We start from the raw sequence: 21,955 nt of genomic DNA, 5'->3' as shown, positions 1-21,955 counted from the left end.
CTTATAAACATGGCCTTGTTTTGGGGGTTAATTTAAACACGTCTGCTTAGTGCTGTCTTGTCAGTGCATCCTCTGTTTCGGGCACCCTCTCCTGGTATTGTAATGCTGCCCTAAAATGAGAGGATAGATGCGGCTAGCATCAAAGGTCAGATACATACCTGTATGTATAAGGGGATAAGGAAGGAACGGCACCGCTGTTCTAGCGTTGAAAATTAACCAGGCAGATTAGCTTTCTAGTCTTTCAGCTGTGAACATTGCAGAAACAACTGGTAGAGTGGTGGATGTTTGGGAATGATGAATGTATGCTGTAATGGTGGAGAGGCCTTCAAAAATGCGTTACTCTCCTTTTAGTACGCTCTTGAAGGTAAATGTATGAAGAATCCATGCTGTGGTAATCTAAAGGATGTCCTTGTCCTTCCTCAACTTCAGGAGGTACGTGGCTGTCGTTGCGAGCCTGGTGGTGTTCTAGCAGTGGCAGGGAGCGTGCGCCTTTCTATTTGTACACCAGTTGCACAGCAGCCTTTGAATTGCCTCTGCTCATGGGACACTTTGGATGATGTGTGAATTGTTTGTTAACGACATCAATGGTTGCATGGCTGATTCATGATGAGTAGCGTGCAGATACAGATCAATGAGTATGTGGAATCTCAGCAAGTTTTCAAATTTAATAAATATTTCCTAAAATATCGTAGCATTTTCAAGATTATCTTGAAGCAAATTCTGGCAACCAAGACCTTTTTTTTTTGTCACAGGTCTCCTAAATCGCACAAAGGCCTAGGACCTGCTTTCAGGTGACATTTCTACTACTGTTTTTAGTCCATATAGCATATGTAACACGTTTAGTGTTTTGGCACTTTCATGGCTAAGATATCTGAACACAGTGCTTGGGCTTCCACAGAGAAACACTGTTCTAAAGACGATGCTGCTGACATTGTTGTCATTTGTCAGATGACTGATTTTTTTCACTTAAGTAAAGGTGCACTTGGAAGTGTCTAGACTATCACTGTTCTTTCTTAGAAACTAAAGGACTCCATCTGGTACCTATTTGTAATACTAGCGATACACAGATTGGCTAAAGTTACCTTCGTATTTTGATGGTTGATTATTTATGAACACAAAACTGTAGTACAGACTTCCTGGTTTTGATACTTATGTAGCAGAGACAAACTATCTGAGGACTTCCCCTTGCACGGTCGTGTTCTATATCTGTAAGCCTTAGAGTAATTTGTGACAAAGTAGAAATGGGATTCTGGGGGGTTTTTTTAGTTGCACTGAATGTACCAAGAGACAACGGTTTATGTATATGAGTAAATTTCCAGATTCACTCGACTATCAGAACATAAAGTTTTGATGTTCAGGTTTTATAATCTGTTTTCAGTGCTTTATGTTTTTGGTACAAGTGCTGTATTTGAAGTTCTGATCACCTTTATTTCTTCTTCTAGAAGTCAAACTGAGCCAGTAAGTGGAACATCAAAAGCAGTATGTAAAAACACAATCTCACACTTTTTGCTGCACGCTGCACTTAAGGTAGTCTTGGATTAATTTTCCAAACATTAACTTAATAGATTTTCCAGTAAAACATAGTATATGTTGTAAATACAATGTATTTGATTCAGCCTAGTAGAAACGGAGTAATGCCATCATTTGCACAGTTCTATCTAATGTGAATATTGGTGTTTGTGCCTAGTAATGCATTGTATTTCATACTGGATATGCTAGACTATTTCCTGAACGACTTTGTGTTGTACAGATAATGTACAATCGTTTTTAGATCACGTAGGTTCAAGGTTTGCACAACTGAACATGGTTTTTGAAAATGTTATCAAAAACCACTGAGAAACCATTATTGTTAAACATGGTACTGTTTCTTACTTTTGACTTGGGGGTTCAAACAAATACCAAAACCAACATGTCCCACACGTTTTGAGGACAGTTCTGTGCAGCTAAATGCTTCCTTTTCATGTCCTTAAAGACTTGGGTATTTGTTCCTGAAACTGTATAATTGAAGCGATATTGTTTGAGTGCATAACTGAGTGCATAACTGTCTTTAATAGATTGCTGTGAATTTAAATATCGTTGCTACACAAAGTGGTATTCTAAAGTTCTACATTTGACCTTTCCGCTTTATCAGATGAAGCAGTTTAGTTTAATAGTTTGTCTGCAAATGAAAATACGTAAAACCCAGTGTACAAATTTTGGCACAAGGTTAGAGCCTGGTGCATTTGTAAAGGGTAAAATCCCTGTCATTTTTCTTAACCTCCGCCTGCAGTACGTTTTTGGATCTGGGTGACTTCAGGGCTGGATGCTGCTTTAATTTCCCAAAGGCTAAGCTTTTCTTTAGGATACTGCCACTTTGAATTTACATTTGGAAAAGGGGCAGCGTTTTTCTTCAGGTTTGAAGACACTGTCGTTCTGCTGCTAAAACAGAAATAAGTAACACAAGGAAATACTTGGCTGATTAGTTTACAAACCACACTGAAAAGAAGTTTCCTGTAGTGATGCTTCCTTTTCAAATAAATATTTTTTAAAAATCCTTTTTAGCTGAAAATTGATAGCTTCCTTACCCCTTCGACTTTTAAGCAGCTGTGAGCATTTGACAAGGGTCCCTCTCTGAGATATTCTGGAGCAATAAGTTGATCTCCAGCGGGTTTGGTTAGTTTAGCTTCTTCTCCTTAACCACATAGGCACTCTTAAGCTGTCACAGGTTTGGACTTTGTTTTGAACAAATACCAACTACACTAGGTTGGAAATGGCTCTTTCAGTGACACTCGGAGGATATAGTGCAGACTGTCAGACTACAGTAGAGGTTAACTATTGCTCTGTTTTCGATTGTAGAACTTGAATGTGAGTTTAATTTTTTGTGAACAGATTGATGACTCTTCTGCATCTATTTCTCTGGCCCAGCTGACTAAGGTACATATATATTCCTAAAAAAAAGTGTTTGCTTTGTATTTTTAAATCTTATACTGTGATCTATAGCTGGAGAACTGTTGTCATGTGAACAAACCTTTAATTTAATTTTTAATAATTTAAAGTATTTCTTTTAACTTTAAAATGTGTGTATATTTTGATACTATCCTGGTAAAGAGTAGTTGCCAGTTTGGGAAGATAGAAGGGGGAGGACCTTATCAGCCGCAACGTAATGTTGCAGTATTACTCATCTTCAAGACACAAAGAAGAAGCACTTCAGAAGCTGTTTACCGTTTTTCATACTTTTCGTTCATTTTGCATTGGAAACTAACACAATTTTCACAGAAGAATTTAATTGGCTGTAAGTGACGGACATTTCAGGGGGGTTTGCAAGAGCCAAAATAGAAGCGTTTCTGGAACACGGACAACTGCATGGCTATTTTTGAATTTCTAGGCGCTACAGTTATAGATCCATGCTTTGAATGCTGCACAATTTCATACACTGTAGTATATATACAGTGGACAACACAATCTAATTTGTTTGATCGCAGACTGTGTAAATTGTGTAAATGCACCTAATTGTTTACAGGAAAATACTGATGCGTATGTGTGGCATATTAGCAAACGTGACCTTCTGAAACTGTTGTAATGCCATGTTTTGCTATGGAACTGCTTGCATTTTTTGCTCAACAACATGTAACTTTGTCTGGGAAAGCACTAGGGATTGCACTTTGTGAAAAGGCGTAGTGCTAGCCAATTAAATTACTAGTCTTTAAAGTTACAAAGATTAGAGAAGGCAGGGCCTAATGCAGAGGAGCTAGTCCTTTCTTCTGAAAATAAAGGCTGGAGTTCCTTTCCCAGAAAGAAAAATCTCTTCCCACTGGTAACTTCTTCCCTCTCTCACTGCAGAAATTAAATTGTGGACATTTGGTAAGAAAAAAAAAATAGTTTGGAAGGTAGCCACCAGGAGAAATTGGTCTCTGTTAGCGCTGTCCCTAAACATGTCCTTGGTTCTGTAAACTCAGGTGAAGTTTTACTCTAAAATGTGAAAAACTGTCCAAGTGGTGTACACATTTAAGCTTTTGAGAAAATGTAAGTATTTCAGAAAAATAGAGGAACATAAGATAAAGCAGCTCCAGACGGTTCCTTACTCTAACCTCCTCAGTGCAGACTGGCTTAGCATGGAGGCAATGTGTTGTAAAAAGTTTTCTGTTTTATTATGCATTAAATGCCATCTTGAATTTTGGTCTATTCCTAGTAATGTCTTGTGGGTTTTGGATGTGTTTTGTAAACCGCTTGGGTTCAAACAAATTAGTCAAGTATCTGTAAAGTCTTCTGTAAATGTTAATGGAAATGACTTCATAGATGTCGATCTGGATTATGTTACAGTTGAGAAAAAGCTGTGTATATGAAACAGCCCTTTAACAAAATGCTGAAACAAGTTGGTTGCTTTTGTGAATGAATGCATCTAAAACCAAAACCATGAGTGGTTGATCTGAATGATAGGTGCTTGAGGGTCCAAATCATTTACAGTCACTCCCTTAGACCCTGCTTGTATCTGTACTAGTGTGTAATAAAAACATTTGAACAAATACTACTTTAAAAAAATCAGCTGGCTTCAATAATTTGAAGATCCAGTTCTGCATAACATTTATATTACAATTTGTATGTTAAAAGGACACGGTCAACTGGAAAAAAACTGCAGGTTTTGCTTATTGTAGTTAACTTGCTTCCTATGAAGAAGTTAGTGGGGGGGAACATGAAGAGCCTAAGGTTTTGAGTGCCCAGGAATGCTCTTTTCAAGTAGGTTAACAGGCACATAAACAGCCTGTGATGATGTAAGGACTCCCCAGAACATCTTTTGGACAACTCTGTTTCATATAAGCAGCTGTTTTCATGCAACCTCAGCTGGCGTTGTGCTGCTCTTTACAGGGTTGGGTGAGTGGTGTTCTCTTTGGCAGTGTGGGCTTAAATGTGTTTCTAATGTATGTGTCAAATAATTACCTGTTAAACAGACTGCCAATCTGGCTGAAGCCAATGCTTCCGAAGAAGATAAAATAAAAGCTATGATGCTACAGTCTTGCCAGGAATATGATCCAATCAAGTAAGTGTTGATAATGTCAAATCTGTTCTTTGAAGATTATGGAAAAATTGTAGAGAAGTTTGTTTTAACGAGAGAGACACGTGCATACCTTTTTCTTCTTTGCCCCAAACCCTTTTAGTTACATGAAGAAACCCTGGGGTCCACCTCCACCATCATCTGCTTGCTTTCGTTGCGGAAAACCTGGCGACTGTATAAAGAACTGCCCAACAAATGGGGTAAGACTGTGGGGGACTTCTGGTGTTCCTTAGCTTTTCATTTGTTTACCTTGGCAGTTACGTAACAAATCCATGAATACTCATATTAAGAATTGTTTCTCTTGGGGTGAAAGACAGAGGTTCATAGGGCAATGTTGCAAAGCCCTTCAAAATCCAAGGGAAACCTGGCATTATAAATGTAAAGTTTTCTTTTTTGTAGGTCATAGACATTAAGTATGTCCACAGATCTTGCTCTGTGAACTTTCATGCATATTTTTATATATTTCAATATTACTGGAAATGTTTCTGGTTTTAACTCTGTTTAATGACAGTTCACAGTTTTTAGTATTTCATGTAAAACCAAGATGTTTCTGTTGACCCCATCTATTGAATATTTGTGCTCTGAATTGCGCTTTGGAGGAGGAGCGGGTTTGTATCTCTTTTCTGAGTGGATGGTGAGCTAAGGGATATTTCACCCTTAAAGAACCTGAACTTAAGCCAAAGAATGGAATGAGTTCAAAACACTGCTCAAGCCTTTGGAACATCCTGGCTATATTCATTTAGGAAAATAAGTATTTTAGTCGAGCAACCCTTATGCTGGGTAAAAGGAGAGGATTAAAGGCTTTTGCTGCTTAAAATAATCATTGAAATGTCATTTTAAGTGTGGGTCTTAAAAGGAGATATGTCTGCATTTCTTTTCTTAACAGGACAAAAATGTTGAGCCTGTTCCCAGAATTAAAGAGCACAGGAATTCCAAGGAGTTTCATGATGGAGGTGAAAGACCCCAATACAAAGGGTGCTATGCTGACAAACACTGGAAAATACGCAATACCAACTATTAATGCGTAAGTATGGAATTAATTGGACTGGCCAAAAAGTGAGCGAGAGAAACCACGCGTGCATGTCTGAGTGGCTGTGCAACCAAGTTGGCCAGCATCTGTAATTACGGGGCAGGAAGCACTGTCATTGTGCTTAACCATAGAATCTGTGATACTTTTGAATATTAAAATAGGGTGGTCCTGCTGTTCGTGCCCCTGGAAGTTGGTCAAACGTGTGGTATGCTAAGAATCTGTATTTCTGCAAAACATTTCAGTAGTGTTTGCAGTGGAGTCGTTCTCTCTGAAAGCTCGTTTTGCTTTTGGTTTATGTTTCAAAGGCTTCTTGCAAAATTTAACAAGTAGCTGTTGGACTGAGATTTCCGCCCCCTCTGACTTTTATCAAATCCCATGTGTGAAACAGACTGAAGTTTTCCTGTTGCTATAAACTAAGAAAATACTGCTGTGTGCTGACAGGAGTGGCTGTTTTAAAATGCACTTGGTAGCACTTCTGTGTTTCTGTCATGGATCTCGTTTTGTAGGAGCTGTAACATAGACTTCTTCCATTTATAAAATGTAGTTACTCGGAGACGAACTTTACCCTGAGCCTGCAATTTACATTTACCCTCTGGCAAAGGAGAGGTGGGATTCATTTCTCTCATAGAAAATGATATAGGCAACTCTGGTGACTTACTGTGGTCTGCAACAAACGGATAGTTAGGCATTTAATCCACATTCTTCTCCACGGGAGAGTTGGTTAAAACCTTCAGAACTCAAGCCTACTAATGGTTTTTTGAGATGTCTATCAGGTTCCCGTACAAAGACAACCAGCATTACCAAGTCTTCTGGGCCCCCAAGGACAAGCAATACCCACAACTGGTGTCCTAGTTTCGGCAGGGATAGGGTTAAATTTCTTCCTAGTGCTGTGTTTTGGATTTAGTATGAGGAGAATGTTGATAACGCACTGATGTTTTCAGTTGTTGCTAAGTGCCCTCCTAGTCCAAGGACAGTTCCCGTGCCTACTGACTGAGCTAGGTACACAAGATGGGAGGGAACATAATCAGGACAGCCAGCCCAGCTGGCCAATGGGGTATTCCATGCCATGTGACGTCATGCTCAGTATATGAACGGTAGGCGTGATCCAGGAAGTACCGATCGCTACTTGGTTATCGGTCAGCGCGGGTGGTGAGCAATTGCATTGTGCATCACTCATTTTGTATATTCTATCATTATTTATTATCATTATTCTCCCTTTTCTGTTCTATTAAACTGTCTTTATCTCAACCCACGAGTGTTTCTCACTCTTACCCTTCCGATTCTCTCCCCGTCCCACTGGGGGGGCGGGGGGAGTGAGTGAGCGGCTGCGTGGTATTTGGCTGCCTGCCAGGTTAAACCACGACACTGGTAAGTAACTGTAACTTCAGAATTTCTTTAAAAAAATTACCTTCAGAGGAACTGAATGGGATTTCTTTCTTTTTCCTCTCCCCACTCCAAAAGGTCATCCAATGAGAGCCAGTCCAGTTCGCTCAGCAGGTGGCAGACCAGGCTGGGAAGTGTAAGTATTCTACAGAAATTCAATAGATGACTCCTTGTCACCTGTTAAAAGAGGCTGTATAACGCATAACTTATACAACAGCTGATTTATAATGAAGCAAGTATGCACAGATAGTTGTGGAGAATCCAAGTGGTAATTAATTTTTAAATGGCTTCATTTGAATTGGCTTTTACAAAGGGCATCTGTGCTTCCACTAAGGTTATTTAAAATAAAACTCCGGTACATGACTGAAAACAGGACTCTGAGAAATGAACGCTTTTTGAGGAAACCATAATTGCCTATAAAAATTAAAGATAATTAAAGGATCAGATGGAAAGCCACCTTTTCCATTACTGGCTAAATAGGGCTGAAGAAATTGATTTCCCAATAGGAATCAGCCTCCAACATTCTTTTTTTAACAACTTAGTTGATACTGCATGAGCAAATGGTTGGAAAAGTCAACACTGTTCTTTTATGACAATTTTGAATTTCTTCAATTTAGTCATCTCACATAGCCAAGACGCTTTCTCTCAGTTGGAGAGAGAGGAGTCTGTTTTACCTATTACTGCAGCGTCAAGCTAGTCCTTCCTTTCGCTATATGTTTGTTATAGACAGATTGTAAGAGTGCATTGTGTTTATAAAATCTTAAAGGTAAATCAAAAGAAAAACCAGGATCCATCCCACAGGTTGTCTGATATCTCCAATTCAGTCAGCAAGAAAACAACAATTCAGGGACAGGACCAGGCCAAATGAGCGTAGTCTCTAATACCTCATGATGAGGCAACAACATAGGAAGCGTATGTGGAAGAAGTTAAAAGAAGTTCCAGAGAAGATTAGTTAATATCTGTGCAGTACTTGGAAGATCAGAAGTGTGATGTATTAAGTGTATCAAGGAGTGGCAGAGGAGCAGTGGGCACTTGGCCCACGGGAGATGGGAGTCTCTTTCAAGTGTGGGCAGCCTCCATCCACAGGTGCAAAGCTGAGTATAAGGAGAGAAGACTGAATGAACTGTTGGGGGTGAGGATGTGGAAGGCAAGTATGAGGATCAGGAAATGAGCGTAGTCTCTAAAGAACAGAAAGCAGGGAGAAAAATGCTTAAGTTGGCAGGATGCCATTGGCCTCCCTTATCTAGGGAGGAGTTTTACAGAGAACAACGGAGACTTAAAGAGGAGGAAGTATTTGGCTCAATGAAGTTGCCTTGTTTTTCACGTTTGTATTTCAACAGCATATCGGACTGCAGTTACACTAAAGTGCATCTGACATAAGGAAAAATGACGGTGTTTTTTCCAATAGAATTTTTCGTTGCAGATAGTAAGCATGCATAACTAAAACAAGACAAATGGAATTGAAAAATGTTATCAAATTCCTCAATTTGCAGTAGCATTATGTCAGCAGCTGAAAGAAGCTTTGACATAAGCGTATGGAGAGGAGAAAAAACCCAAACCAAATTTGGGAGGAAAAAAATTGGGGAGAATGACTGTTTTGAATTAACTTCATTTCTTTTTCTGTGTGTTGTGGTTTTTTCCAGGTCCAAGTCTCCTTATAGTGCTTCACCTTACTCTACAAGTTCGTCTACCTGCTCCACATCAAGATCAGGTTCTTCCCGCACTCGCTCCTACTCTCGCTCATTTAGTCCTTCCCATTCTCGTTCCTACTCGCGATTGCTGCCGTATCCAAGAAGAGGCAAAGGGAAGAGGCGTAACTATCGTTCTAGGTCAAGGTCACACGGTTATCAGCGTTCAAGGTCAAGGTCACCCCCATACAGAAGATGCCATTCACGGTCAAGGTCTCCAGTATTTAGAGGCCAGTCTCCCACTAAACAGACTATACCTCAAGGGGAAGGAGGAAGGGAGTATTTTAACAGATACAGAGAAGTTCCACCATATGATCTGAAAGCTTACTATGGCAGATCTCTTGACTTTAGAGATCCATTTGAAAAGGCAAGGTACCGGGAATGGGAAAGGAACTACAGAGAATGGCATGGAAAGTTTTACAAGGGCTATGCTGTTGGCGCTCAACCTCACCCTCCAGTAAACAGAGAGAACTTTTCTCCAGGTAGGTTTGGTCCACCTGGGACCAGACAAGAGAATTCACCATATGCTCGGGGACGTAGGGAGGATTATCCTGCTTGGCAGAGCCACCAAAATCACAATATAGCTGGAAATTACCCTGAAAAACCTTCTGAAAGAGAGAGCCATGGCATCAAGGATCCTACAAAATCAAAAGAGAAGGAGGTGAAAAATCCACTAGGAGATGGCCAAGGAAATAAGCATAAAAAGAGAAGAAAAAGGGATGAGGATGAAGGATTTCCCAATACTGAGTTGTTAGCAGGTGCGAGAAAACCAAGAGAGCCAGTTCCAGCAGAAGACGTTAAAATGGACTCCTGTTCATGGCCCAAGCAGAGATGATGCCACCCCTGTGAGAGATGAGCCTATGGAAGCAGATTCTATTGTTTTCAAGCCGATGTCTGAAAAGGAGAAAAAAGAGAAGGATAAGCCAAAAGCAAAAATTGACAAGACAAAGCGGAAAGTAGAAGTGGCTGTTCCTCCTAAGACAGACAATATAATAAAACTAGCTAAAGCTTCCTCGAACGGAACTCTCCTCGAACGGAAGAGAGAAAGCAAGAAGAGAGAAGGGAAGAGAGAAAGCAAGGATTTAAAGAACCTGACTTGCTGCCCTGATATTGCTCATTTACATCAGTTATAGTGTTTGTGATTAAGTTTAGGGTTAGGGTTAGGGTTAGGGCTTAGTGTTACGGTGAGGGTTAGGTTTAGGGTTAGGGTTAACATTAGGGTTAGGGCTTATCATTAGGGTTATGGTTAGGGGCAGGGGTTAGGTTTAAGGTTAGGGTTAGGGTTAGGTTTAGGGTTAGGATTATGGTTTGGGTTTAGGGTTAGGGATCGGGTTAGGGTTTCATTTTAGGGTTAGGTTTAGGGTTAGGGTTAGGGCTTGGGGTTACGGTTAGGGTTAGGGTTAGGGTTAGGGTTTAGGGTTAGAGTTAGGGCTGGGGTTCGGGCTGGGGTTCAGGGTTAGGGTTAGAGTTCGGGATATGGGTTAGGGTTAGGGTTAGAATTAGGGTTAGGGCTTATCATTAGGGTTATGGTTAGGGGTTGGGGTTAGGGTTAGGGTTAGGGTTAGGTTTAGGGTTAGGCTTAGGGTTATCGTTAGGGTTAGGGAGAAGGTTGGGGTTAGGATTATGGTTTGGGTTTAGGGTTAGGGATCAGGTTAGGGATTCATTTTAGGGTTAGGGTTAGGGTTAGGGTTCGGGTTAGGGTTTAGGGTTAGAGTTAGGGCTGGGGTTCGGGCTGGGGTTCAGGGTTAGGGTTAGAGTTCGGGATATGGGTTAGGGTTAGGGTTAGAATTAGGGTTAGGGCTTATCATTAGGGTTATGGTTAGGGGTTGGGGTTAGGGTTAGGGTTAGGGTTAGGTTTAGGGTTAGGCTTAGGGTTATCGTTAGGGTTAGGGAGAAGGTTGGGGTTAGGATTATGGTTTGGGTTTAGGGTTAGGGATCAGGTTAGGGATTCATTTTAGGGTTAGGGTTAGGGTTAGGGCTTAGGGTTATGGTTAGGTTTAGGGTTAGGGTTAGCGTTTGGGTTAGGGTTTAGGGTTAGGGTTTAGTTTTAAGGTTAGGGTTAGGGTAAAGGTTAGTGTTAGGTTTAAGGTTAGAGTTAGGGCTGGGGTTCAGGGTTAGGGTTAGAGTTTGGGATACGGGTTAGGGTTTGGGGTTAGGGTTAGGGTTAGGGTTAGGGATTAGTGTTATGGTTAGTGGTTATGGTTGGGTTTATGCTTATGGGTTAGGATTTCAGTTTGTGTTAGGGTTAGCATTAAGTATTAGGATTAGGTTTAGGGTTAGGGTTGCAGTTTAGTTTTAGGGTTAGGTTTCGCATTAGGGTTAGGGTGAGGTCTCACGGTTATGGTATTAGGTTTGTGATAGCGTTAGGGTTAGGGCTTAGTGTTATGGTTAGGGGTTACATTGGGTTTACGCTTATGGGTTAGGATTTCAGTTTGGGTTAGGGGTAGCATTAATTATTAGGGTTAGGGTTTAGGTTTAGAGTTGCGGTTTAATTTTAGGATTAGGTTTCGCATTAGGTTTAGGGTGAGGTGTTATGGTTACGGTATTAGGTTTGCGGTAGCATTAGGGTTAGGGTTAGAGTTAGGGTTAGGGTCATTAGGGTTAAGGTTGGGGTTCAGGGTTAGGGTTAGGGTTCAGGATTACGGTTAGGGGTCGGGGTTAGGATTAGCATCAGGGTTAGGGCTTAAAATTAGGATTAGGGGTTAAGGTTAGGGTTATGGTTGGGGTTAAGGTTAGGGTTATGGTTGGGGTTAGGGTTAGGCCTAGGGTTATCGTTGGGGTTAGGATTATGGTTCAGGTTTAGTGTTAGGGATAGGGTTATGGTTTCGTTTTAGGGTTAGGGTTAGCGTTAGGGTTAGGGCGTAGGGTTACAGTTAGGGATAGGCTTAGCGTTAGGGTTAGGGTTTGGGTTAGGGGATAGGGTTAGGGTTTAGTTTTAGGGTTAGGGGTAGGGGTAGGGGTAGGGGTAGGGTTGTGGTGATGTCTTAAGATTACGGTTTGAGGTTGAGTTAGCATTAGGGTTACGGTTAGAATTAGGGGTTCGGTGTTATGTGAGGGTTAGTTTTATGGTTCCGTTTAGGTTTAACGTTAGGGTTATGCCAAAGTGTTAGTGTTACGGTTTGACGTTAGGGTTAGGGTTACGGTTTGGGGTTAGGGTTAGCGTTAGGATTTTGTTTTAGGGTGAGGTTTCGCCTTAGGGTTAGGGTTAGGGCTAGGGTTAGCTTTATGATTCAGGTTAGGCTTAAGGTTAGGTTACGGTTAGGGTTAGGGTTAAGTGTTCAATTTAGGGTTAAGTGTTAGGGTTAGGGTTAAGGTTAGAGTTAGGCTTAGGACTGGAGTTAAGGGTTAGAGTTAGGGTCCAGTGTTAGGTTTAGGGTGAGGTCTTAATGTTACGCTTAGGGTTTCCGGGTAGCATTAGGGTTAGGTTTAGGGTTAGTGTTAGGGTTAAGTTTAGGGTTAGGGTTTAGGGTTAGGATTGGGGTTCAGGGTTAGAGTTAGGGTTCGGTATTGGGGTTAGAGTTAGTATTAGGGTGAGGTCGTAGTGTTATGCGTACGGTTTACGGGTAGCATTAGGGTTAGGTTTAGGGCTTAGGGTTAGGTTGGGGTTCAGGGTTAGGGTTAGGGTTCAGGATTAGGGCTAGAGTTCGGGGTTAGGGTTAGCATTAGGGTTAGGGGTTAACGTTAGGGTTAGGCGTTAAGGTTAGGGTTATGGTTAGGGGTTAGGGTTAGGGTTAGGGTTAGGGTTAGGTTTAGGGTTAGGGTTGGGTTTAGGATGGTTCGGGTTTAGGGTTAGGGATAGGGTTAGGGTTAGAGTTAGGGTTAGGTTTACGGTTAGGGTTAGCATTTGGGTTAGAGTTCGGGTTAGGGTTGGGGTTCAGGTTTAGGGTTAGGTTTCGGTGTTAGGCTTAGGGTAAGGGTGAGGTCTTAGTGTTATGCATAGGGTTTACGGGTAGCGTTAGGGGTTCGAGTTAGGGTGAGGGTTTGGTGTTAGTGTTAGGATTGGGGTTCTTATTCTTGATCCTCTCTCCCTCTCTTTCTCTCTCTCGTTTTAATTACAAATTATTATTATTTATTATTATTATTATTATTATTATTATTATTTTTATTTTTATTTTTATTGGTGTTATTATTGTTATTATTACTATTATTATTATTATTATTGCTGTTATTATTGTTGTTATTATTATTATTATTATTGTTATTATTGTTATTATTGGTGTTATTATTGGTAATATTATGGTATTATTGGTGTTACTATTATTACTGTTACTAGTATTACTATTATTGCTATTATTATTTTATTTCAAGTATTAAACTCTTCTTATCTCTACCCGTGAGTTTTCTTGCTTTTGCTCTTCTGATTCTCTCCCCCATCCCATTGCTGGGGGGAGGGCGAGTGAGCGGCTGTGTGGTGCTTAGTTGCCGACTGGGGTTAAACCATGACAGGGGTCCACCACAAAGATGGTTGCCATTCTGTCACATCCTCTGAGCTAAAACTGGCTCATCCTGGGACATGGTGCCCCCCACGCACGCAACCTGCAGTCCAGAAGTACCCCTGAAAAGACCTCGACGGCCTGCATTAACACACCGGCATGCACTTCAGATGTAAACACTGCCAAGTCATCTCTTATTTGCAACAGATACGGAGGACCAAATTCTGCAAATCTAGCCTTACTTCTACTGAAACTTTCCTTACAGACAGCTCATCTTCTCTTTTTGTAAACTGTAGTGAAGACCTGTTCTAGCGCAAAGGCTTGAACCCCGCCTACGGTGAAGAAGCCCCAGTTTTCTTTCCTCACTGCTGTCTTGCTTCCCAAAAATCAATCAATACCAAAAGCTCTGTGTGAACATTGCATAAAAAAGCCAATTGCAAATGCTTTTACTTGCTACTAGTTTTGTCAGGGAAGGAACTAGCTTCTCCCGCTAGTTTTGCTACAGTTGCATGACCTTTAAAGACGCCACTTCTTACCTTTGCTACGCCAATACAGCCTCACAGCTCAGCAAAATCATACTGCAGGTAGGAAACCTTCACCATACAAAGACAGGCACGCTACAGGAATACGTCACTCTCAAAGAACAGACTCTTGCAACCACTCCTCCCTTTGCTTAGCAAAGTTTAGGGCGTGTTAGAAAACAACAACAACAACAACAAAGCAGGGTTCTCTCTCACATTTTACGGAGCCCATGATATCAGCTGTTCAACATTAAGTCCAACTCCAGCCTGAACCCCAGAATAAGAAATGCCATCTTAAAATTTCTGGAAAAAGGGAGGGCTTTGAAGCGGCAAGACCAGAGAACATTCACGAAAGCACCGTCATGGAAGTACACATCCCTTATCACAGACCAACTGCACGGTGACCTAAGTGAGTGACGTTGTCTGCTCATTTGCAGCTCAGGGTCTCTTTTTTCATTAGCGCCGAGCACGTAGGTTGGAATTGGAGCTGAGAAGAAAACCATACGCAGTCAGTCTGGTCTCGTTCAAGTTCACATTTACTAGGAATCACAGCAGGTCCCATCTGTCTCTCCAGACCCCACCACCACTTCTGTGCAGCGTCCCGAGGAGCAAGAAGCGCAGAACAAGAAACCTTCCTTCAAAATAAGGCCCACAGCCTGCTCTTTCAACAGGACGCACAGAGCACCAGCTGAGAACAACCTCTGCTTTAACTATGCCTAGCTCCGCTGCCTACGTAAGGAGACCAGCTCCTAAATGATCCCTAGCCCTAAAACCACAGATCTTCCCTAGGGCAATGCTAAGGAAATACCAGAGCCCAGGGACACCTGGTCACTCAGCTTCAGTTGACGGGGAGAAGGACAGTGGACTAGAAAGAGAAAAATATGATGAGAGAAAAGAGAGAGGAGCTGAGAGAGAAAGAAAGGTATGGGGAAAAGGCTAGAGAGCTGGAGAAATCAAGAGAAATAGGGATGAGGAGCCCTGCAGAGAGATGGAGGAAGAAAAAGTAGAGTCAAGGAGCAGGACAGAGAGGCAGAGACGGGCGTGGGGAAGGAGAGGAAGAAGGAAGGCAGGGCTAGGGAAAGACAGGGACAGGGAGCAGGACGTCCAGATGGAGAAAGAGAAGGAAGGACAGGGAGCAGGACAAAGGGACTGAGAAATAAAGAGAGGGTCAGATCCTGATGGAGACCAAGAAGGGGGGGAAAAGCCAGCAACGGGCTGGAGGACAGAGACAGGGGAAGAGGAAAAGAGGACCGAGAAGCAGAAAAGAGGAAGAGAGAACAAATAAAAGGGAGAGCCAGCTGGACGGGGCAGGGGAGTACAACAAGAAACGATGGGACAGGCAGCGGGACAGAGAAATAAAGAAGAAACGATGGGGACAGGAAGCAGGGCAGAGGGACAGCGAGAGGAAAAAAGGGGCAGGGAGCAGGACAGAGGTAGAAGAAGAAGCTGCAGGAACAGAGGGGGAGAGAGAAGAAAAAGAAAGGTAGGAAGAAGGATGGGGGCAGAGAGGGAAAGACAAGGAAAGGGAGTAGGACACAGATTGTCAGGGAAAGGCAAGGACAGGGAGCAGGACAGGGCGATACAGAGAGAGAAGAAAGGCACAGGGAGGCAGGACAAAGGGAAAGACAGGCAAAACTAAGGGACGGGGAGCAGGACACAGAAGGAGGTAAAAGAGCCTGGGCTGGGCAGCAGGACAGAGAGATGGAAGGAAAAAACAGCACTGGGCAGCAGGACAGAGAGATGGAAGGAAAAAACAGCACTGGGCTGCAGGACAGAGATGGAGTGAGAAATAGCCGCGGCAGAGAGCAGGACAAAGTGAGGGCGGGGGGAACCTGAAAAGGGAGTAGGACAGAAAAATAGGGTGGGGGAGAGACAGGGAGCGGGAGAGAGAAGCAGAGAGAGACTTAGAGGGCCAGGGAGCAGGGCAGAGAGATGGAGCAAGAAGGGGAACAGAGATGGGCGGCAGAACAAAGAGAAGGAGAGACAAGAACGGGAAACAGGGAGCAAGACAAAGGGACAGGAGAGGAAAAAAACAGTGACGGGTGCAGGACCGAGATGGAGGAATTTAAAAGAAGAGGCCAGAATGACAGCGAGAGAAAAAAGGAAGAGGGGGCAGGACACCACTGGAGGACAAAACCAGCTGTGATGGGCAGTGGGACAGAGAGACGAAGAAAGGAGAACTAGAGAGCGAGAGAGAGAGGAAAGAAGGCACAGCCAGCTGGACAGGGGGGTTTAGTGAGAAAGGGTGGGGCAGGGAATGGGACAGAGAGAAAGAGAGAAAAGAGAAAAAGGACCGAAGGACAGCAAGAGAAAAAAGAGGACAGGGATCTGGACAAAGATGGAGAAAGAAGCAGCAGGAAAAGAGGAAGAGAGGCAGAAAGAGGGAGACGGAGGCAGGAAGAGAGAGAGAACTAAGGGCTAGGGGCAGGATAGAGATCGCAAGAAAACCTGCGGTGGGCAGAAGAAAGGAGAGGGAGGAAAAAGGAATAGGGGCAGGGAGAAGGACAGAGTGACAGACAAGAATAACAACGAAGAGAAAGAGAGAAACAGGGACAGTGAGCAGCACAGAGGGATGGGGAAAGAAAGAGAGGTCTCAGAAGCCCTGCAGAGAGATGGAGGAAGCGGGGAGGGGAAGGGTCAGGGAGCAGCAGAGAGAGACAGAAGAGAGATGAACAGGAAGAAGGACAGGGACAGTGGGATACAGCATGGAAAACCGCAGTGACAGTGAGCAGGGCGTGGGGGGAGGCAGCGGGAGAGAGAAGCAGAAGGAGGGAGAAGGGAAGACAAGGACAGGGAGCGGGACATACAGGCAGAGAGAGACAAATCACGACAGGGAACAGGCCAGAGAGACTGTGAAAAACAGAGCGGGATGCAGACCAGGACAAAGAGACAGAGAAGAAACAACAGCAATGTGCTGCAGGGCAGAGACAGAGGAAGGCAAAAAGAGGGACAGGGAGCAGGAGGGAGGGGCAGCAAGAAAAAGACAGGGGCAGGTAGAGCGACAGGGAAAGAGGGACTTGGAGAAGAGAGGACGGGGAGCAGAACACAGCAACAGAAGAAGAGAGGTATGGGGAAGTGAAAAAAATGACACAGAGGGAAATGGGAGGGGGGGGGCTGGGAGGGACTGCGATGCAGAAGAGGGGTGACACGGCCCCGAGGGGCTGGGACTCACCGCAGCTCCCGCTCTCTGCACTGCCAGGCAAATGTTACAGTTCAAGCACTTCTTTCTCTGTCCGTCTGTGCTCTCCTCCCTTCCTCTTCGGTAGCTCCACCTGCGTGCCTGTCCTCACCTCAGCTGGGCCGCAGCTGGAGCAGAGCCCGCACCTCCCAAGACCAACATGGCTGCCCAGCAGCCCCGTGCCCCAGGCCTACAGCTCCCGGCATGCCCCGGGAACCAACATGGCTGCCCGGCAGCCCGTGCCCCGAGCCTACAGCTCCCAGCATGCCATGGGGCGCGGCTTCCTGCTGCCTGGCCTGAGAGACGGCTCAGGGCCACGCCAGGGCTGGGGCGCTGCTTCCTGGATCCCGTGGCAGTGATGGGCACAGGGACAGGCTGCCAGATCCCGGGGCCAGGTACGTGTGCGGGCTGTCAGGGTCACCCCTGCCTGGTTTTTCCCAGCGAAGCCCCAGGAGGTGCCGAGGCTGCAGCCCTGGGGCCGAGGCTCCAGGAGCCGGGCATTTCTGCGGGCGCTGCTCCCTGCCAGGCCCCACCGCCAGCTGCCGGCTGCCTGGGGCTTCTCCCCGTTGTCTCCAGCTCTGCTTTCCGCCAGCGCCGGGGGCTCCGCAGGACATCTTGCCCACTCCCCGCCACCGTGCTGACCCCCGTCTGCAGCTCGTCTGTGGTGTCCACGTCAGACAGCTCATTTGGGGGTGGCAGGTCTCTCCTGAAGCACCCTGGGAACGGGGACAGAGCAAACCCCATCCCTCCCTTCCGATCTTTGTCCCCAGGGAGACCCAGTGGAGACGGACCATGCGCTGGAGAGCGTCCCGCAGGGAGGTGACAGCCGTTGGCAGAGAGGTGCTGAGAGCCACCTGACAGCAAAGGCGTCCGGTGGCCGCAGAGCAGCCCAGGTGAGCTGTGAGTTCCCCCGTGAGAGACCCTGCTCCCAGGGAGCACCTCCCCATAGAGCAAAGGCCGTATCCAGCCAGCTGGTGCTGGGTACGGCTACCCCAAGGGGTCTTCGCAGGGGGGACGGGGTCACCTGCCTGGTGGCTCTGACACAGACATGATGAGCTGAAGCCCTGTGGCCATGGCTGGCCAGTTCAAAGTCTCCGAGTGCCTCCGCCTTTCTCCCCAGGAGTGTCCAGCCTGGGCACTTTTTCAGGGCGTGACGGATGATGTGAAGATGGATGCTGGTGCTGTCCTGGTGGATCTTCCACTTGGGCACGGTGGGCACCCCCACTTCAGAGTTGTGGTGTCTGAGATCTGGGGCCACCTGAAGAGAGAGACCTCCAGGGAGTTTGTGTTCAATGTTTTGATATCTTGGGGCTACAATGTGCTAGGGATATGGGGCGCTAGGGTTCCAGCGTGCTAGGGTTATGGGGTTTGAGGGTTATGGGAGTTTACGCGACTTAGGATTAAAGCATGTTATTGTTATGGTCAGGATCTGGGTTTGCAAGCGCTGGGTTCCTGGGGTTAGGTTGGTTTTGCCTTATGTTGTGTTCTGTGTGGTCTTTTTTTTGGAAAGTCCTTTTGTAGCTTGTTTGCGTTTTTAGGGTTTGGATAGGGGTCTTTGGTTTTTGTGTGATGTGTCTTCTGCTTGTTTTTTTGCCGTCCTTGTGGTTTGTGTTGCATTTTCTGTCTTGTAACCACCGTTTGTGGTCTAATCTGTGTGACCGGGCCGGGCAGTGTCACTTCTGTTGTGGTCCAGCTCATTTCCACTGAGTCACTAGGTAGGTGGTTAGGTATGGAGGGCTTGCAGTTTGTGGAGAATGACTGCCAGACGACCGACAGCCACTTCTGGGGTGTGGGAGGAGTTCGGGTCCATAGGTAATGACTGCCGGAGGACTAAGTGTACTTCTGAATTTGTGTGGACTCCCAAAGAAATGGTGGGATGCCACCAGCGGCACAGAAGGACAAGGGCTTCCCCAAGGGTACATGGCTTGTTGGTTATTGCTTTTGAGTAAGCAACTGAGTAATTTTGAGTAAGTCTTGTGAGGGGTAGTGGACTCAAGGGGAGACCTTGTGTTCCTCATCAGTGCCTCAGGGGTTTCCTGTCATTTTTTGTTTGTTTGCTTTTTGTTTGCTGTGCTGAATTTCAAAGGCTTATTGTAGCTCTTTGGATTTCTGTCCTTAAAGGAAGTCTCTAGGATTTCTAGCCAGGAGCGAGATGTCCAGAAGGGACTGTCCTTGTACACTGATGTCAGCCTTCCGTCTAGAGCACTGTCTGGTGGTGGTGTATTTTAATGGTAAGGTAACTCAAATGCATCTTCAATATACAAGCTTTGCCGTTGTTCCTGCTATGCCTGGGGGACGATTCTCAGCAGCTCATGAACAGTGTGTTCTGCTGTGCTTTACCCGTTAGAAATAATCTGTCACCAGAAATGTCTTCCTTAGTGCCTGCACAGAGCAAGAACCTCCAGTAGCAAGGGCATGCTGACCCTTGGGCAGCTTCAAAGCGACGGATAAATGTAAATAGGTTAAAAATCCAGTCCTATGGTAGCAGTGTGTGCGTCAAAGTTCACCTGACTCTCCACGCTGACTCAGCCTGTCACAATGTTTTGCGGGTAAGGGTGGATGAAGTCAGTATAAGCAGGTGTTGTAACTGGCCAGGCAGTTCATCTAAAGAAACGAAACGTTACCTTTGCTTGGAGTGCCATGCCTTTAGATATGGGGGTGTATTGCCTTTCCTTCCCTGGTGTGAGCACAGAGAACTGAGAGGTGTTTCCATCGGGGGGCGGGAAAGCCATCCAACAGTCATCACAAGCCTCAGGGCACGTGGTCCTTGATGGAGGCGTAAGTGCTTGGGACAGTTTTACTTCTAAGCCCTAAGCCCTAAGCCTAACCCTAAAACGAAACCCTAAGCCTATCCCTAACCCTAAACCCGAACCATAATCCTAACCCCGACCCTAACCCTAACCCTAACGATACCCTAAGCCTAACCCTAACCCTAGCCCCTAACCCTAACATTAAGATAAGGCCAGGAAGCAGGACACGGCGATAGAAAAAAGAGAAGGAGAGGGAGCAGGAGAAAGAGATGGAGAGAAAGGAAAAAATAGCAGCAGGCTATAGGACAGACAGGGAGGAATTAGAAACTACAGACAGGGAGAGAGACAGAGAAAGAGAAAGCAAAAAATAGTGATGGGCTAAAGGCAGAGAGGGAGGAGTTAAAAAATGGGGGCAGGGGACTGGTCTGTGGCCATAAACATAAATGGTCATTGGCTTCTTTGACTGAACTTTCCATGAATGCCACAAGATACACTCAAGCACCCTGAGATGTCCCCTCCCTTTGCCGGCCCTGCACCGCGGGCAGCCGAGCGCCACACGGCCAAGCCCGCTGCATCTGCCCCAGGCTGTCTTGCCCTGGCTGGCTGCTGACAGGAGGGGACACCAGGTGGTGATCGCCTGGGGGGTGACAGGAGGGACACCAGGTGGTGACAGCCTGGGGGGTGACAGGACACCAGGCGGTGATGGGCCCGGGCGGTGACAGGAGGGACACCGGGCAGTGACAGGCCTGGGGGGTGACAGGAGGGACATCAGGTGGTGACAGCCTAGGGGGGTGACAGGAGGGACACTGGGCAGGGACAGGCCTGGGGGGTGACAGGAGGGACACCAGGCAGTGACAGGCCTGGGGGGTGGCAGGACACCGGGTGGTGACAGGCCAGGGGACAGCAGGGAGACCAGCGGCCCGGGGTGGTGACAGGCCCGGGGCTGACGGGCCCCCCCTCCCCTCGGGGGCGCTTGGTGTTAGGATGAAGAGCGCGGGGCCGCCACGCCCACGTGACGCGGGCCTTTTGTCATAATGCGCTGGGTCACGTGAGGCGCGGGGGGTGGGTGCAGTGTGCCGTTGCGTGTGCACAGTGACACGCTCGCAGCGGCCCGTGCGGTTGTCGGCCAGGAAGGCCATGGCGGAGCGCCGCAGCCTCTGACCGCCGCCGGCCCGCTTGAGCTCAGCCCGCGCTGCTTGCCCTGGCCTCCTCGGTGGAGGAGGAACCGCCGCGGGCCCTCACCTGGCACAGCGGCCGCGACGCTGTCTGCCGCGGTAGACGCCATCACGGAGCAGGCACCTCCTGGCCCCAACTACAAGTTCGCCTCCAAGCTGAACCATGACATGGTCACCTTCAACGGCCTCCACATCTCCCTGTGTGACCTCAAGCACCAGATCATGGGCCGCGAGGAGCTGAAGGCGGCCAGCTGCGACCTGCAGATCACCAACGCCCAGACCAAAGAAGGTGCGCGGGGGCGGCGGGCGCGGGGCCTCGGGCACCGCCCGGCTGGCGGCGTCGCAGACCACCCTGCGTCGGCCGTGGCCTGTGGGAGCCGCGCTCTGCTCTTTGTGGGTCATCCCCACGTAGCGTGAGTCAGGCTGGGGCCCATGCCGCCAGCATGCGGCAGGACCGGGAGGGCAAGCGGCGCTGGGCATTAAGTGGGGTGGGAAGCCATAATGCGATTCGGCCACCATCAGTAGCTGTGACTTGTGTTGGGGGCCTCACAGAGCTGTTCTTTTGTAGTTGCTGTTCTGACAACTACCTTCAGATCTGTGTTGTAGACATGGAGCTAGGCGTAGAAGAGTACGTGGTTGATGTGTGACATACGGCGCTTACAAAAGCTTTGGTTTCCTGGAATTCTTCTAGGTAAAATGAGAAGGAAATGTGGGAGCATATCTTGTAATAACCAACTTGCCAGATTTCTTTGAAATGTGGTGGAGAAA

At 46.2% G+C, this 21,955-nt stretch overlaps 1 protein-coding gene across 1 annotated transcript; it reads left to right on the top strand.

Annotated features, from left to right (window-relative positions):
* Window positions 1-5,132: 5,132 nt before the first annotated feature.
* On the top strand, window positions 5,133-10,140 carry LOC142088927 (E3 ubiquitin-protein ligase RBBP6-like; the record flags this gene model as incomplete). The annotated part of the gene is given in 5 exon segments (XM_075164801.1): window positions 5,133-5,229; window positions 5,916-6,053; window positions 7,521-7,578; window positions 9,086-9,949; window positions 9,951-10,140. Coding segments are annotated over 4 exon segments (1,116 nt in total), but the record flags the coding sequence as incomplete, so codon positions are not given.
* Between the last annotated feature and the right edge of the window lie 11,815 nt (window positions 10,141-21,955).

The sequence above is a fragment of the Calonectris borealis genome, chromosome 15 (assembly GCF_964195595.1).
Source record: "Calonectris borealis chromosome 15, bCalBor7.hap1.2, whole genome shotgun sequence".
NCBI lineage: Eukaryota > Metazoa > Chordata > Aves > Procellariiformes > Procellariidae > Calonectris > Calonectris borealis.
This window is presented reverse-complemented; position numbering and strand designations above follow the sequence as displayed.